We start from the raw sequence: 19,618 nt of genomic DNA, 5'->3' as shown, positions 1-19,618 counted from the left end.
TAAATTGAGATGTGTATTCGTGCAAAAAAATGTAGGAAATCAGTATGTGAGAGAAGATTCAGGGACTTGCAATCTTACAAGGGATATATCCCTTGAAAGACTAGAATGGCTTAACAGGATTTGTGTAACAGATCCCCTTTTCTTTTTTCTTTTTTTTTTTTTTTTGAAAAAAGGTAAGGTAAATTACCTTACCTTAATTTACAGCTAATTTATTGACTTGTAATCTTACAAAGATAAGGTAATTTATTCAGAAAAAAAGGCAAAGTAATTTATTCAGAAAACCAAGTTTATGCGTTGATGAAGAAAACTCCCTCCTTCCCTTCCCTTCCCTTCCCTTCCCTTCCCTTCCAGTTAGTAGGATAAGGCTCTGCTGGGTTGATTTTAGGAAATCAACATGCACATCCAAAAGAAGATGTATTAGACCCTAGGTCCCATTCCCTGTTGCTCGCCCCACATTTCTTAGCAATTTCTCTCCACTATGCTTTCCACTTTGTGATTAAATCTCTAGAATCATTTTGCTAGTAAAGTTGTATTCAGTCTCATCCTTCTCACCCTAGTCTCCCTCCTTCCCTTCCCTTCCCTTCCCTTCCCTTCCCTTCCAGTTAGTAGGATAAGGCTCTGCTGGGTTGATTTTAGGAAATCAACATGCACATCCAAAAGAAGATGTATTAGACCCTAGGTCCCATTCCCTGTTGCTCGCCCCACATTTCTTAGCAATTTCTCTCCACTATGCTTTCCACTTTGTGATTAAATCTCTAGAATCATTTTGCTAGTAAAGTTGTATTCAGTCTCATCCTTCTCACCCTAGTCTCCTTTTATTTCTTTGGTAAGTATATGTTTTTCCAATTTAACAAGTGGAATTTGAAGCTATTGTTCCATCCCATTCACAGGAAATTCCTCATCTTCCTTTCTAGTTGTTTTTTACCTCTCATTGGTAGTTGTAAGAGATAAAGAAAATAAACTGGGGGGGATAACAATACATTCCCCAACAATGTAATCTTTCCCCCTTAGACTTCTAGGAGGTCAATCTCTTGCCATATCTTTCCAGCATTGTGTCCCAAATAACTTTCAAAATACACCTCACCCTTAGTGGAAGTTCCAAGTATTTTGTGGGGAATCTTCCTACTTTGCATCACAATACAAAGTCTAAGAAATATTAGCAAAAAGAAATGAAAAAGTCAATTTGAACCCAACCCGAACCCAATCCAATCCCAACCTGGTTAGGATTGGGGGTTCAACAACTTGGGTTGGGTTAGGGTGGACCTCAAACTGATTTAACCCAGCCTGACTTGCACGCCTACTTAGTTGGGGAACATCTAGACTGCTTCTTATCTTTTCATGAATGTTTGTTGTTCATTTATAAGAACAGAAAATGCTGTCTCTAATTATGGTTGGGGTAAGCTTTGTTTGAGGGAAATCAAGGTAAATCTCTTATAAGCTACTAACTGAAGCAACCGAAGACTTATCAATAGGGGTGCAACTTGGGCGGGGACCAACCTGAGCCTGAACTGGCCTAGCCCGAAATTTTATACGGGATGGGATTGGATTTTTGGCCCTCAGGCTGGGCTCGGGCCCAAAAAGTCGGGATTTTTTATTTTTCGGGCCGGGCCCGGGCCTAGCCCTTATGTAGCATGGGCCCAGCCTGAGCCCGACACAACTATACACATTATACATACACATGTATATATATGTAAAATTTACATACATATTTACATATATACATAAATATATGTATACATATTTGCATAAATACACACACACACACACATATAATTTTAGAGTGGGTTCATTGACCAACTTGTGCTCGGCCTGGGCCTGAACCCAACCTGAGTGCATCAAATTACAATGCGGGTCGGGCCCGGGTTGACCATAAACCTGGCCCAACCCGTCCGACTTGCACCCCTACTTATCAAGATATCTAAATAAGTATGACTTGGTAAATTATGAAATATTCCTATTTGACAAATTCTCAGCACACCAGTTTCCTCCTGTCATTCAACTGTGCTAAGAGAACTTACTGAAAACTTCTATTTGCACATAATTTAGCACAAAAGTTTGATTCACTATAATTGATAATATCTGTTAGAGTCAGTTAGAGAAGGGTATTTCAGTCTTTTCCATTTATGTATTATGTTGGCTGTATGTCTCCTCAAATGTAGGGGCATTTCAGTCTTTTTGTATCTTATGTTTTCAAATGCAAAGTATATGGTCGACTGGGTGAGATGAATAGATAACCCAGTTCGGCACTTTCTCCCCTTTTTCTTCTTCTTCTTCTTCTTCTTTCTTCTTTCTCTCTCTTCTCTTCTCTGTTCGGATGAACACTTTCATGGTATCAGAGCGCCAGTATTAGAAGATGGCTGCAACCTTCTTTCTTCTCCTTCTTCTTTATTTTCTTGTTTTTTTCTGGGCGTGAGAAATCTGGGTTAGAGAAGAAGAAACCCAGGTCTTTGCGGCAACATCTAGAGGTTCGTGACAGTAGGGTTTCTATTTCTGCAGCAATACCTAAGGTTTCTGCAGCAATTTTTTTAATGGTGTGAGAAATTTGGGTTAGAGGACTGTGAAGTAACCCAGATTTTTTGTGCTGGTGACAGTAGGCAACTATAGTAGTTCGAGTGAACAAGAAATCTAAGGTTTTGTCTGTGTGTGGACTGCTGTCACTATATGTGACAGCTGTGGTGGTCAAGTGGGTGTAGTGGTTGTGGTTTGACCCTCTAATGAGCAGTTTCAAGAGGGATTCTGGGTGTTTTTAAATCTGCCGATGTGTAGATCAGTGGTGTTCAAAGTGGCTGAATGCATGCTAGGGCAAGCTCGTGGTGACTTTAAGTGTGTTGGTGTGGAAGTAGAAGGACAGTAGTGCAGTAGCTGATTTTTTTTTTGTGACCAGCATTGTAGAGTGATATGGCGTCGGTGGGTGATTCAAGTGGTGACCAGAAATTGAGTGTGATGATATCCCCTGATTTTTTAGTGTACAAATGACATCCATCAAACTCAACGGCGAAAATTATGTTCTATGGGCCAAGTTGGTGGAAGTGTTTCTGAAGGCCAAGAGGAAAGTGAAAACATGTATAGGAGGATAAACCGAGTGCTGAATCCCCAGGTTTTAGTGATTGGGAGCAAGAGGATGCTCAGATCATGACATGGTTGTGGAACAGTATGGAATAAAAAATCAGTGTTAACTTCATGATTTTAGATACAATGACGGATATATGGGAATATGCAAAGAAACTCTATTCGGGACAAGACAACACTACAGGGGTTTATCAGATTTATCAAGAATATTTCAGTTTGTAGTAGGGAAATCAAACTCTTAAGAATATTATGCCAGCATGAAAAATATTCGGAATGAACTTAATGCCTATCATCCCTTAACCTCGGACGTTAAAATTCAGCAACAACAAAGGGAACAACTTGATGTTACGTGGTTCTTGGTGGGAATGAAAGCAAAGTATGAACCGGTCAGGGCACAAATATTGAGAGGATCTGCTCTTGCGACTCTCGAAGAAGTGTTTGCCCGACTCCGTAGGATATCTCTTAGCCCCTCAGAGAGTAACAAAGATCAGCACTGGTTAGTACTTGAGGTGGTTCTTATGGGCAGAGATACAGTTAGGGGGGGGGTATAGTAATCCTATGGGCGGTTGTACCAATAGAGGAGGTCGTGATTCAGGGGGAGGCCATGGCAGAGGAAGGGGGAGCACAACAAGGAAGTGCACACACTGTGGAAGAGAAGGACATAGTTAATTTTTGTTATGATTTCCATGGCCCACCATCCACATGGGCTAATCATGTAGCTGTTGGTGGTAGTGAAGTCAGTGATACTCAACCAGTTGATCCAGTATCTTCTACGGTCACAACTACTTCTGGGAGGGAGATGATGAGTATTCCCAAAGAGGAGTATGAGAGATTTCTTTAGGCCACTGCACATCAGAATACTGCCACCTTTGCTCATTTAGGTATAGCTTGCCTAGCATCCAAACTCTCACCCTGGATAATTGACTTTGGAGCCTCTGATCACATGACTGGGACTCCAGGTGTGTTTTCCTCCCTTTCTCCAACCTCTACATCAAATAATGTTATCCTTGCTAATGGATCTACTTCCCCCATCTACGGTGTTGGTAATGTTACCATTGCATCTCTACCTTTGTCTTTTATCTTATATGTTCCCAAGTTTCCTTTTAATCTTATGTTTGTTAGCAAACTAACCAAATCTCTCAATTGTTCTATCGCATTTTACCCTTCGTCTTGTGTTTTTTTAGGATCTAATGATGGGGAAGAAGATTGGTGAAGGGCATGGAGCTGGCGGATTGTACTATCTTGACGGTGGAGGCTCTATAGTTGCGCTTCAAACCTCCTTGATTCCTCTTCAGTGGCATTGTAGACTCGGCCATCCATCTCTTAAAGCTCTCAAGCTTCTTGTTCCATCATTGAGTAGTGTGTCATCTTTGCAGTGTGAGTCGTGTCAGTATGGGAAACACCACCGGGTTTCCTTCAGTCCTAGAGTTGATAGTTGTATGTTGAATCCTTTTGAATTAGTTCATTCGGATGTTTGGGGTCCAATTAGAATTGAATTGTACAATGGTTACAAATATTTTGTAATTTTTGTTGATGACTGTTCCAGAATGACATGGTTTTATTTAATGAAAGAAAGAAGTGAATTATTTTCCATTTCCAAAAATTTCATGCTGAAGTGCATACACAATTTGGTGTTTCACTTAAAATTTTTTGCTCTGACAATGGTAGAGAGTATTTTCTTTCTTCCTTTCAGGAATACCTAGAACAACATGGTATAATTCATTAGACCTCTTTTGCCCACACTCCTCAGCAAAATGGGGTAGCTGAGAGAAAGAATAGACATCTACTTGAAACAGCTCGGCCTCTTCTTCATCATATGAATGTTCCTAAGCGACTCTGGAGTGATGCAGTCCTTACTGCTTGTTTTCTCATTAATCGCATGCCCACGTTCGTTCTTGATGGTCGTTCTCCGTTCACTATCTCGTTTCCTACTTTGTCTCCATTTCCCTTGACACCTAGAATCTTTGGGTGTGTGTGCTTTGTTTAGAATCTTGGTCTTGGTTTAGACAAGTTGGATGCTCGTTCCATTAAATGTATCTTCCTTGGCTACTCTAGGACCCAGAAAGGGTATAAATGCTACAATCCTATTACCCAGAAATCCTTTGTTTGTCCTGATGTTACATTTTTTGAATCAGTGCCTTACTTGTTTGGTCCTGGTACATATCCTTTGCCTACGGAGGTTCATCTTCCTCTTCCGATTGACGATTCCATTCCGGTGGTTCCTTTTGTGCTTGGGTCTCCCCCGGTCCCATTATAGGAGTGTCTTGAACAACCACCAATTTGTTAAGTGTATACTCATCGATAGAGACCAGCACCTCCACCACCTTCTACTCCGGCGGCAGATCCGACCTCTTCCACATTTGACTTGGCTTCTGATCTTAACCTTCCTATTGCATTGCGGAAAGGTAAACGTAGTTGCACACTTCACTCCATATCCAATTATGTTTCTGTATCTCACCTTTCTGCTTCCCATTGCCAGTTTATTACTTTGTTGTCCTTTGTATCCATTCCTAAGGATGTTCAGGAGGCTCTTACATCACCAGGGTGGCGGAAGGCCATGGAAGAGAAACTCTTTGCTCTTCATCACAATCAGACATGGGAACTCACCACTCTACCCCCAGGTAAGCATGTTATTGGTTGTAAATGGGTGTATGTTGCTGGATGGAAGAGTAGAATGCCTGAAAGCCCGCTTAGTTGCAAAAGGGTATTCTAATTTTATGGTGTAGACTATGTTGAAACCTTCTCTGCAGTTGCACAGATTGGCTCAATACGTGTGTTAATTTCCTTAGCTGTCATGCATGATTGGCCTCTATTTCAGCTTGATATTAAAAAATGCCTTTCTTCATGGCGATCTTCTAGAGGAGGTGTACATGGAGCAACCATCGGGGTTTGTTGCTCAAGGAGAGGATGGTAAGGTGTGTAAGCTCAATAAGGCAATTTATGGGCTTAAATAGTCTCCCCATGCTTGGTTTGGAAAATTTAGTGAAATGGTGAAGGAGTTTGGGATGAGACAATGTCAAGTTGATCATTCAGTATTTAGCTATGACTCTATGGTTGGGAAGATCTTGTTAGTTGTTTATGTGGATGACATAGTCATAACTGGTAGTGATAAAGTTGGGATTGACAGATTGAAGACCTTACTACAAGATCACTTTCAGACAAATGATCTTGGGAAGTTGAAGTATTTCCCGAGTATAGAAGTTGCTAGATCAAAGTAGGGCATAAACCTTTGTCAGCGGAAATATGTATTTGATCTGTTGGAAGAAATAGGGTTAGTAGGTGCTAAACCAGCTGAAACCCCCATGGAGCTAAGTGTGAAGTTGGGAAGTGACACAGGTGAATTGTTTGATAATCCTAGAAGGTATAGAAGGCTAGTGAGAAAACTGAATTATCTAACTATCACTAGGCCTGATATCTCATTTGCTATCAGTATGGTAAGTCAGTTTATGCAGAGTCCTCGGGTACCTCACTGGGATGTAGTTCTTAGGATTGTGTGGTATTTGAAAGGGGCTCCAGGTCGTGGGTTACTGTATAAGCCAAGGGGTAATGTTGAAATAGTTGGATACATTGACGCAGATTGGGCTGGATCTGTATCAGACAGAAGATCCACCACAGGTTATTGCACTTTTCTCGGAGGAAATCTTGTGACTTGGAAGAGCAAGAAGCAGACAGTGGTAGCAAGAAGCAGTGCAGAAGCAAAATAGGGTCATGGCACACACTGCATGTGAACTAGTGTGGTTAAAGAATCTATTGCAGGAAATCGGGTTCTCAGTAAGCAAACCCATGAAACTATATTGTGACAATCAGGCTGCAATTCACATATCATCTAACCTAGTTTTCCATGAGAGAACTAAACACATAGAGGTAGATTGTCTCTTTGTAAGGGAAAAGGTCATCAATGGTGTGATAAAGGCAGAGCATGTGAGAACAGGTTATCAATGGGCAGATCTGTTCACAAAATGATTGAGTTCAGGGAGAGTGAGCTACATATGTAACAAGCTGGGATTATATGATATATATTCTCCAGCTTGAGGGGGAGTGTTAGAGTCAGTTAGAGAAGGGTATTTTAGTCTTTTCCATTTATGTATTATGTTGGTTATATGTCTCCTCACATACAGGGACATTTCAGTCTTTTGTATCTTATGTTTTCAAATGCAAAGTATATGGTCAATTGGGTGAGATGAATAGATAACCCAGTTCGACACTTTCTCCCCTTCTTCTTCTTCTTCTTCTTCTTCTTCTTCTTCTTCTTCTTCTTCTTCTTCTTCTTCTTCTTCTTTCTCTCTCATCCCTTCTCTGTTTGGCTGAACACTTTCAATATCTATTTTTTGGAAGTATACTGTTTTTTAATGGAAATAGTAACTTTGTCGTTATTGTAAGCCAACAGGGATAAGGATGGACTTAGAGTCTTGGAAGCGGGGAAGGAAGATGTAATGGGAGACAAGACTTAGTCTTGAATGGAGTTGTAATGGAATCCCCTTCACAAAGGATGGTCTCTCCATTTATAGACGTGAGGGAACAAGACTACATGCATGAAGCTAGAATTCCAAAATATTGTTTGGCTAGTGTAGCACCGGAGGACAAGTCCCACTTATTTCTCTTCTCAAGACGTGTCCTTCAGGACCACAAGATGGTTGGAGGCTTAGAGCATGATCTTGAGTCTCCCCAAGAGGCGACACTTGTTGGTACGACATTCGGTACAGCTAGTCATGATTTCCTTGAGGCACCAATTACGCGTTTGACACCTTGGGCCTATCTCTTATCATACACTTTTGTTTGCCTAACTTACCTCGCAAGCTACATGTGTGTACTCGCTTCTGAATGCCTCACGAAGTTGGTGAAATAGGCATGGCTTTACGAGGAAAAATAGTTTATTCTTGCGAGGCAAAATTATTGCGACCTTGCGAGGTGATAAAGTTCAGACCTGCACTAGAATTCTGTTAGAAATAGTATTAGAGGAAGATTAGAGGAGATAGAAGAGAGAAGAAAGGAAGAGAAAACTGGTTCGAACAAGAGAGAAAAGTCACTCTCTCTAGTTGGCCAGGTTATATTTATATGTTTCTATTAAATAAAACAAAAGAATATTATGTCCCTACTTAAGTATGGGACACACCACTTAACATAAACATTACACATCAGCTTAAACATAAATAGAAAGACTAAACTACCCCTATATAGTAGACACTAACACTCCCCCTCAAACTGGTGAGTATATATCATATAGTCCCAGTTTGTTACATATGTAGTCCATTCTTCCCCGACTCAACCCTTTGGTGAACAAGTCTGCCCATTGACTTCCTATGTTAACATATGCAGTATCTATCACTCCACTAAGAACTTTCTCTCTCACAAAGCGACAATCAACTTCTATATGCTTTGTTCTCTCATGAAACACTAGATTAGAAGAGATGTGGACTGTAGCTTGGTTGTCACAATAAAGTTTCACTGGAGTGTCAATCGAATATCCCATCTCCTGTAGAAGATTTTTCAACCACACTAGTTCACAAGTGGTATGTGTCATGGCTCTGTATTTAGCTTCTGCACTGCTTCTTACCACAACTGTCTATTTTTTACTTTTTCATGTCACCAAATTACCCCCAAGAAAAGTACAATAACCTATAGTGGACCTTCTACCAAATACAGAACTAGCCTAATCAGCATCGGTGTATCCCTTTATTTCAAGATTTCCTCCACTCTTGTATATCAAGCTACGACTAGGAGCTCCCTTAAATACCTTACAATCCTTAGAACTGCATCCCAATGTGGAACCCGAGGTTTCTGCATAAATTGACTCACCACACTAATTGCAAATGAAATATCTGCCCGGTAATGGTTAGGTAGTTTAGCTTATCCACCTGCTTGTACCTTCTAGGATCTTCAAACTCCTCACCCATATCACTGCTCAACTTGGTATTTGGTTGCATAGGCGTTTCATCTAGTTTGGCACCTAACAATCCTGTCTCCTTCAACAAATCAAGAAAATACTTCCTCTGGCACAAATTAATACCGTGCTTAGACCTTGCTACTTTTATTCCCAATAAATATTTTAATTTATCAAGGTCCTTTGTTTGAACGTGCTCTTGCAAAAAGGTCTTCAGCCTATCAATCCCCAATCTATCATTGCCGATAATGACAATATCATCTATGTATACCACCAGTAAGATCTTCCCAACATGCAAATCATGGCTGAATACTGAGTGATCAACTTGACACTGTTTCATACCAAACTTTTTTATCACTTCACTGAATCTACCAAACCATGCATGGGGTGACTGTTGAAACAGAGGCCTATTATATCAACCCGATGGTTGCTCCATATCCTCAAGGAGATTACCATGTAAAAAGGCATTCTTGATGTCAAGTTGAAACAAAGGCCAATCATACATAGTAGTTAGAGATATCAAAACACAAATAGAACCAATTTTAGCAATAGGAGAGAAGGCCTCCATGTAGTCAATACCATATGTTTGGGAATAGCCTTTGGCAACCAGTTGAGCTTTCAATCGCTTTACTAGGGATGGAAATTTCTCCCATAAAACTGGGGCCCCACCCACCCCACCCCGAATGGGCCTAAACGGGGACAGGGAAAAAGTATTTTCCCCGAACCGGGGATGGGTTTTGTATATAATTCCCCGAACCCGAAGGTAAAATTAGTAAAGTATCTCTATTCTTAATATTGATATTTAGAATATCTCTAAGTTTTTCCTAAATTTTTAAAATCCTAGAATCCCATAATTCCATTTTTGAAGTATCCCCAAAGTATTATAATTCAATTCCTAAAATACCCCCAAGTTCCTATACTATATGTGTAAATTGTCCACAAAATAAATAATTTTTAAGAAGTTGCCTTTGGAGTGGGGAAAACTTGGGGATTACCCGTCCCTGATGGGGAGTGGATGCCCCGCCCTGAACCCGCCCTGCCATCCGGACGGGGTGGGGATGGAAAAGTATCTTGACTTCGGGGTGAGGATCGGGAGGGGGTGCCCCGCCCCAAACCCACCCCATTGCCATTCCTACGCTCTACACTACCATCAGGTAAATACTTAATAGTGTATACCCACTTACAACCCACACCATGCTTACCAGGAGGGAGCGTGGTGAGATCCCACGTGTGATTATGAGCCAAAGCTGGGAGTTCTTCTTCCATTGCATGGTGCCACCTTGGAGAGGCAAGGGCTTCCTGGACATCCGTAGGAACTGAAATAGAAGGCAAGAGAGAGACAAGCTGATGATGGGAAGCAGAAAGGTGAGGTACAGAAACATAATTGGAAATGTGATGAAGTGTACAATTGTGTTTACCTTTTCGCAAGGCAATAGGAAGATCAAGGTCAGAAATAGGAGGTGGAGCTGGTGGGGGGACAACTATTGGATCTGTTGACGGTGAAGAAGCTAGAGGAGGAGCTGGTACATGTTGTCGATGCGTATACACTTGGCGGATGGGTGGCCATTCAATAGGAAGTTGTACTGGAGGCGAAGACTTAGTCATAACCGGAACAAGTGGGATGGGGTCCTCAATAGGATCTAGAAGAGGAGTAGGAGGTGAGGAAGAAGAAGAGACATCATCTGACCCAGAAAAAAGCAGAATAGATTCAAAGAAAGTAACATCAAGGCACATAAAGGAATGCCGAGAATTGGGGTTATAACACTTATACCCTTTCTAGGTCCAAGAATAGCCAAGGAAGATACACTTGGTGGATCATGCCTTTAATTTGTCTAGTCCGGGTCTGAACAAAACATACACACCCAAAAACCTTGGGAGTAAGGGGAAAAGGTAGGAAACAAGGTGGTGAGAGGAGAATGACCTTCAAGGATGGGCGAAGGCATCCGGTTAATGAGGAAACAAGATGTAAGCACAACATCACTCCAAAAACGTTTGGGTTCATTCATATGATGCAAAAGGGACTGAGCAATTACCAAAAGATGGTGGTTCTTTCTCTCATCCACCCCATTTTACTGAGGTGTATAGGTACATGAAGTTTGATGGATAATGCCATGTTATTCCAAATACTCTTGAAACGATGTATAAAAGTATTTGTAGCCATTATTAGAACGAAAAATCTTAATGTGTACACCAAATTTGGTTGCATATTTCGGCATAAAATTTTTGGAAAATGGAAAACAATGCACTCATTTCTTTCATTAAGTAAAGCCACATTATCCTTGAATAATCATCAACAAAAATAACAAAGTATTTGTAACCATTGTATGACTATTTTATTTGAACCCCAAATATTTGAATGAACTAAAGAATAAAGACTCGACATACGATTATCAACCCTAGGACTAAAGAGAACACGATGATGTTTCCCCAACTGACATGACTCACAATCCAAAATAGAAATACGACTCAACGATGGAATAAGTGACTTCAATGCTTTAAGCGATGGACGACCAAGTCTATAGTGCCATTGAAGAGGAGAAAGAGATGTCTGATGAGTTATTGACAAACCATCACCACCATCAAGATAATATAGTCCACCAGCTTTAGGCCCTCCACCAATTTTCATCCCCGTCTTGAGATCTTGAAAAACACAAAAAGAGGGGTAAAAGGTGATAGAGCAACTAAGGGACTTGGTTAGCTTACTAACAAACATAAGATTAAAAGAGAATTTGGGAACATACAAAACTAAGTACAAGGATAAAGGGTCTATATCAACATTACCAACACCACAAATGGAGGATGTGGAACCATTAGCAAGGGTAACAAAATGTGATGTGGAGCAATGTGAAAGGGAGGAAAACATGCTTGGAGTCACAGTCATATGATCAGAAGCTCTAGAGTCGGTAATCCAGGAAGTGGGTTTGGATGCTAGACAAGCCATACCTTAATGTGCGAGAGTAGTTGTATTCTATTGAGAAGTGGCTTGGATAAACCACTCATACTCATCACATGGGACACTCATCATCTCCTTCCCGGAGACATCTGTAGATGTAGAGGGCATCTGATCAGCTTGTTGGATATCCTGTCTTGAACTACCATCACTGGCAAGTGCATGATTTTCCCAAGTTGAAGGTGGGTCGTGCAAATCATAACAAAAGTTAATGGTGTGCCTTTCCATGCCACAATGTGTACACCTCCTCAGACCATTACTACGTCCTCTGCCACGAGCTCCCCATGAATCTTGACCTCCAACACGTTCACCACCACGACTACACATGGGTCCACCACCACCACTACAGCCATACATGGATCCACTGCTACCACTGCGACTGGGCTGAACTCCCCGAGTTCCACCTCTAACACCACGGCCTCCTCCTCTCGTCACTACAAAGGCAAACATGCCAGAGATACTAGAATTCGCTATGGGCCTAACATTAATCCTCCGAAGACGGGCAAACACCTTCCTAGTATCTGTGCTCTCACTGGTTCATAATCAGAATTCAGCCCTATTAAAAATCTGGTCACATCTAGTTGTTCTCTTTGTTGTTGCTGAATCTTAACATCAGAAGTGAGGGGATGGTACACATTCAACTCATTATGAAGGTTCCTCATGTAGCATAGTACTCAAGACTTAGATTACCTTGTTGCAGATTAAAGTACTCCTGATAAGGCTGATACACTCTAGTAGTATTGTCTTGTCCCAAGTACAATTTCTTGGCATGGTCACAAATCTCCTTGGCTGTATCTAGGAACATAAAATTCACACTGATCTTGGGTTCCATACTATTCCATAACTAGGTCATAATCTATGCATCTTCTTGTTCCCAATCACTATACTCCTAAGAGTCAGCAGGAGGTTTTTCTTCTTTTACATGCTTCACTTTCTTCTTAACTCTAAGAAAGACCTCTACAGATTTTGGCCAAGGCACATAATTCTCCTCATTCAACTTGATAGAAGTCATCTGAACATTCAGATAGTCGGTGGGAACTATAACACTAGATTTGTGTTTACTACTGTCTCCCATATTTGAATTCCTTTTTTTTCATATATCAAACTTCTAAATCACTTTTCACCACACTGCAACTAGTGAAACCACCTACAGTCACAATTTTCAGCAATACCTGTCACTGATTTCTTCACTTTCAGCACCACAAAACTACCACACAACTACCTGAATACACACCATAGCACTAGCAACTCACCAACCACTCGATTCACACTGAAACACACATATAGCTCACCTATTTGATCACCAAAAACCAACCTGACACTCGACTGTCCACTGTACCACCTGAAACAGCCCCTGTGTACCATCGATTAGAGGGCTTCCTACAAACTACCACAAACACCCACTAAATCACTGACAAGAGGCATGAAAACCTCCAAAGGGAAAGGGCGATCACTCCTTTTCAGCGCTTTTCCCTATCTCCAATGGATGATGAAGAAAACTGTAAAACCCTAGGCTGGACAGCGATAGAACAGAATTTTGGGCAGATCTGATTTTGTCACAGTGGCTCTGATACCATGATAAAGTTCAGACCTGCACTAGAATTCTGTTAGAAATAGTATTAGAGGAAGATTAGAGGAGATAGAAGAGAGAAGAAAGGAAGAGAAAACTGGTTCAAACAAGAGAGAAAAGTCACTCTCTCTAGTTGGCCAGGTTATATTTATATGTTTCTATTAAATAAAGCAAAAGACTATTATGTCCCTACTTAAGTATGGGACACATCACTTAACATAAACATTTCACATCAGCTTAAACATAAATAGAAAGACTAAACTACCCCTATACAGTTGACACTAACACAAGGCAAGCAAGGCCTTTGCGAGACTTAAATTAATACAGCTTCAGGGGGCAACTTGCAATGTTAGGGTGTTTTGTCTTTGTGAGACTGAATTAATTCCATTTCGTCTGCGATCCTTTGTTGCGCTGTAAGGCCTTTGTTTCATCATCCCCTTTGGATCTTATTATGCATATTGATATTAGTGGGAATTTACTTCTTTGTCCTCAAATATATACTTACTTTCCTACAGTTACAACAGTTAATACTCCCAAGGCAAAGAGTGCTGAAATCAATTACAAAGCAGCCTAAAAGAACTCTCCCCTATTTGTCCCTTGTTTAGCTAAACTGTCGTGCATCCCATTGGCTGATCTTCTACTCTGCTTGAAGCTGACTCCAATCTCCCTTGGTAAATAAATTATCTCCCTCATGACTTGCCTGTGGGTCCACACCCCCAAATTCCTTGTTTGCATCAACCCTATCACTAGCTTAGAATCACCTTCCACTTCTATTTGCTGAAACCCCAACTGTGTAGCCAATTTCAGTCCATGGAGGAGAGCCATAGTTCTTGCTCTCAGTGAGTCTCTCACCCCTATTGGACCAAAATAGAGAGCCATGGTACTGGGTTGCCAAAAGACCTATCAAAGCTTTGAATTGCTAAGGGACCCAAGTCTCCTGAACCACAGCCTTGATAGATGATGAATTAGCTACTGCATTCCATTCCCTGATTATATCTTGCACTGAAAATTCCTCGAACATTTGTTTTTACCTAATGTGCTACTTTGAAAGTGATGCTTTCTATTAGCTTCTCCTTGGATTTTGTTGAACCTTGAAATGCGCGATTTTTTCCTTTCTTCTCAAACTGTCTGCAAGATTTCTGCTCTAGTGGTTTTCCACATAAACCTTCCTCTTCCCTTTGGTTGTCTAAAGAAGCTAGCATCAACAAAGCTATCACAGAAAGAGGAAGCAGGCACGTGCAACCAAATAGAGAGGAAAACCAATACCAAATACATGAAACAAATGAACAGGAGATTAGTAAGTGTACTACTAGTTATTGCAAAGGATACAGGTATGAAGAGAAAGGCACCAATTTGTCCTTTTTTGAACCACTTCACAAGTATTAACCCTGTTAAGAACTGCTTTCTAGCAAAAGGCTCTGATCTTTTGAGGCATTGGATTATACCATACTTCTTTATCTGGAAAGGACAAAGCCTGACTAGGGGAGCTGAGGAAGGCAGTGAAAAAAGAAGCAGAAGAGAGAGCCAGAAGGAGAGGCTGTCCAGATCCTGTTATCCAGACAAGACTGGTCGAAGAAAACATTGCTCAGAAGAGAAATAATTTTGAATTCCATCAACAGTTACCATTTCAACTTCCCTAGTCCCTCTCCTTAGAATACTATTTGAATATATCATTTATTAAAGGAATTTTATTGAAATCAGTGCATATTGATGTAATTTGGACAGGTCTGACCAGAGTATCAACCTTAAAAATATCATAGTTTATGACAGAATAAGTAACTTTTCTTTCACTTTTATCATGCTTAATCATGTTATCTGATTCTTTATATCTGTGTTGGATACATTTCCTCAACTGCAGGAAAGATGTCTCCGGGAATCATGCTATGCAGTCTTTCTACCGTGATGTTGTCCGCCTCCAGGTCATGCTTTCAATTTTCAAATGCTCATTTATGTACATTTCTATGCATCCATGTTGAGTAATTTTTGAAATGACAAAAATGTATGTGCATCAATATACTGCTGTTTCTGACAAAGAAAATTTAGCACAATATTTCCATCAGTAATGAAATCCAATGCAGGATACAAACAACTCAAAATTAGATAATTCTGATTTACTTGCTCAATTCATGTCTAAGTCAATAATCTTGAACTTATTGGATGGATAATCAAATTGACATTCTAACTAAATCAAGCAGAACAGTTAACTTTTGACTCCTATAATTGGCCACAAGTACAGTGACATAATCTGAGATAGTTTATGTCTAGGTTGAGGCTACCAAAATCTTTGAATAAGAATAATAGTGTTTGTGTCCCACATCAGGAAGTTTTATTCTCTCTAAACAAATGCTTGAATGGAAAGCTTATCTTGGCAAAGTTTTAGGGCGTTTAGGCCCGGAACTTGGGCAATGTGTACTTTGTGTCCCAATAGTGCTTCCTTTTGTGAGATTCCTGGATTATTTGTACCAGTATTGTCAGTCAATGGGGTCAGGTCTGGATCCAAGTAGGCCTGGTCTCAACTGGATAAGTAAATTTGAGAAATAGGTATTTTATGGTGAAAAATAAACAATAGGTATTAGACTTGGGGTATCTTTGTAATATGCCAATATACATATGCATAATTATATATGCAATTATATATATAGCTGGTTTGGAGCAACCAAGACCGATCCTTACCTTATAAATCTATAATGAGGATGCATAATGCAGATCCAGACCCTATATAATTAGGATTAGTTTGGTTTATGTTTGTTGCGTCTACTGACCCATTGACAGCCCTAGCTTGTACCTCTTCTCATTTTGAATTGACTTGCAAATCCTTTCCCTTTCTAGGTAGGAAAAAAATATTATTAAGTATGTAGAGAGCTTGACCTACCCTATTCCTGCCACATGTGAATGGTATGACTAGTTCAAACTGTATAAGTAGGGGACCCTCTAGATTAACTATGGCAATGTGAATGTTGAGAGGATGAATGGGAAAACTAGAAAGAATATAGTCAATAGGTGGCAAAATGAGGGAATGTAGACTAAGATGGTTTGGGCATGTGCAAGAAGCCCATTTACAGCACCAGTAATAAGTGATCTGTTACAAGTTGAAGGGGTCAGAAGAGCAAGGGACAGACCAAAAAGGACATGGGTTGAAGTATTGGGAAGTGATTTAAGGGCCCATAATTTAACAATGTATATGGAGCTCAACAGAATAGAATGGCTGAGCAGCATTCATGTAGCCTACCCCATATAATTTGGACAGGGCTTAGATGATGATGATGATGACCTACTCTGGTTGGCTACATGTTTACTCATCTATTCCTACTCTCCACCTTGTACTGGTGGTTTTCCCAACTAAAGTTAGCAATGGAGAGCTTTAAAAATTTTTAATATTAAATTTGCCCATAAAAGGGCTTATAGTGAACATTTTGCAAGATCTCTTGGCCCAAAGCTTGGTCCATGAATAAAGGGAGGAGAGAGGAACATGGGATGTCCTTTGGATTCCAAACTTGTTTACCATGTGCAAGGTTCCTGAGTTGTTTAGGAGCTTCCCTAAATGTCTAGACTACATGAAAGGTTCAGGTTGGGGTGGGGCTGCCTAAAGCCTTAATCCAAGCATGGTTGCATTGTGAGTTTAATGTTCTTTAAAACCAACCTGCTTGCATCCCCTACTCGAAAGTGCTCCATTCTAATTCCTGCAAACTGCTTGTGGATGATGGCCCATTGTGCAAGAGTGCTTTCAACCTTCCCAACAACAGTCTCTAGGGCCAAAAAAGGAATAGCATCTTAATGGTAGCAGTTAATGGAAACCATTAATCCTTACTGTTTGGTGAGTACTTGTGCAGTGAGCACCTTTTTTTTTTTTTTGAGAAAGGGATACAAAAACTATCTCGTCTATCACTCCCTCAAATAGGGGACCACAGATGCCTCAAACTAACCTATATGAACAAAGCACCCAGCTCAAAATAAACATTGTGAGGAACATCCTAAAACAGTACGAGTATCAGGCCAAGAATGTACATATGCAGTATTCTCTCTCTCTCTCTCTCTTGAATCTGTAAGGTAAAGTGTTTCATTAATATCAAAAGGCCAAATACAATAGGGCCCCTGTACAATGAGAAACTGTACAGCGGAAAATACAATACAGTAAAACTCATCAAAGTCAACCCCCAATCAACAAAAAAAAAAAACTATTTTTCTTACAAAAAGGAAATCAAGCTCAAAAAAAAAAGAAAAAAAAAGAACAAGTGTCTGTTTTAAAAAAGTATGATTTGTCAGCCACGAAAACACCATCCCCATAATCCTGTTGAGCACCTCTTCTTTTGATTTCTGCCTCCCTGCAAAATTTCTATTGTTTCTTTCACCCCACACTGCCCAGAAAACAGCAGAGGGGAGGATGCTCCAAGCTACCTTACCTACCTTGCTAAGGCCTCCTAAGAACCAAGCCTCTATGAAGCCCTTCACATCAGCCGGGAAGCACATTTTAACTCCAAAAAACTCCCGCAACCTTACCCAAATCCAGTAAGTGAAGTCACAGTGCAGTAATAGATGGCTAGCAGTCTCCACACTTCCATTACATAAGATGCAATCCAGATCTGCCACCTCTAGGCCTCTTCTAACTAATTTTTCCTTGGTTGGAATCTCATCTAGCACTGCAGTCCAAACAAAGAAAGCTAGCTTTGATGGTACAGACCTGATTCAGATCTTGTTACTTGGAAAGTGAGAGGTATCCTCCCTTGATAGACAGTTAAAGAAGGATTTCACTGAGAAGGAGTCCGATTTCTCATACAACTATTTCCTTTTGTCCTCCCCTGTTCCAGAGATCTTGGAGTCATATAAAATCTGCAGCAAGTTTACTAAATACTCCACCTCCCAGTCGTTTAAACTCCTGAAAAGAGGGTTCCAGATACAATGTTCATTTTGTCTCTCCATATAATCAGCCACTGATGCATCCTTATTTACAGCTATATTGAACAGATCAGGTAATACGGTCACTAGGGGGCCATCCCCGCACCAGTAATCCTTCCAGAAAGCACCCTATGGTCACTTCCCACTTCATATTTTATGCCCTTCAAAAACTGAGGACGAATTTTCTGGATTGCCTTCCAAATTGAAACACCATAGGGGGATCTTACCTCTTCTGTCTCTCACTCCCTGCTAGATCCATACTTTGAAACAACTAATCTTCTCCACAAACTGTCAGTGTGATCATTGAATCTCCACAGCCATTTCCCTAGCAAGGCTGTGTTAACATCTTTCACTGATCTTATCCCTAAACCCCCCTTAGCCCTGGAGGTGCAGATTTTCTTCCAATTTACAGATGACATTTAGATTCCCTTCCCCTCCATAAGAAGTCTCTCATCTTTTCCTCTGACGCTGCAGCCCATCTAGCTGGAATTGGGAATAAAGACAGATAATAAACAGGGAGGGAGGATAAAACACTCTTAATTAAGGTGACTTTTCCCCGATTTGACAGATATTTAGTTTTCCACAAGGCCAGGTTTCTATCAACTTTCTCAATTATGGGTTCCCAGCTAGTTCTGGATTTACAGTTTTCACCCAAAGGCATACCCAGGTATTTTGGTGGGAGTTTAGTAACTCTGCATCCCCAATCATCTGCCCAAGATTCTACGTTTGCCACTTCCCCAACAGCCATTATCTCATCCTTTTGAATGTTAATATGTAAGCCTGTAACAGCCTCAAACCATCTTAGGATTGCCTTTACATTCCAGATTTGTTCCCATGAAGCGTCACAGAAAAAAAATTGTCATCTGTGAATTGCAGAAGAGAGATCTCTACTTCCCCATTACCTAGTTGGAAGCCTTCCAATAGCCCTCCCACCCTGGCTCTCTCTACCATCCTGAAGAGGGCTTCTGTTACACAGATGAATAAGAGAGGGGAGAGGGGGTCCCCTTGTCAGAGACCACCAGTGCTCCTATATAGTCCAAACGAGGAACCATTTACAAGAACTGAAAACCAGGAAGAAGAAAGACATACTTTTATCCAATTTCTCCATTTGATACCGAAGTTTATCCTCTCTCTCTCTCTCTCTCTTCGAATTGGTTATTAAAAATCCTGAAGTTTCTTTCCTACCATATATTCCATATGATCACCAAAAGAATGGCACTCCAAAGAATCTTGCCTCTTCTGCTTAACTATTCAG

General features: G+C 40.6%; 1 protein-coding gene across 2 annotated transcripts in view; it reads left to right on the top strand.

The window, feature by feature from the left end:
- Positions 1-19,618, top strand: part of LOC148868086 (pectin acetylesterase 5-like) — a 34,128-nt gene that overhangs the window by 9,992 nt on the left and 4,518 nt on the right. The window contains exon 6 of one of the 2 annotated variants that reach the window (XM_088971951.1): positions 15,309-15,389. In XM_088971951.1, the coding sequence (XP_088828077.1) occupies positions 15,309-15,389 (81 nt within the window). The remainder of the gene's footprint in view (positions 1-15,308; positions 15,390-19,618) is intronic. The other variant, XM_088971950.1, reaches the window with a different exon arrangement.

Source organism: Nelumbo lutea, chromosome 2 (genome assembly GCF_056320005.1).
Source record: "Nelumbo lutea isolate HS-2025 chromosome 2, American lotus-T2T, whole genome shotgun sequence".
Lineage (NCBI taxonomy): Eukaryota > Viridiplantae > Streptophyta > Magnoliopsida > Proteales > Nelumbonaceae > Nelumbo > Nelumbo lutea.
Note: the sequence above shows the minus strand (reverse complement) of the source record. Positions and strands in the feature narration are given on the sequence as shown.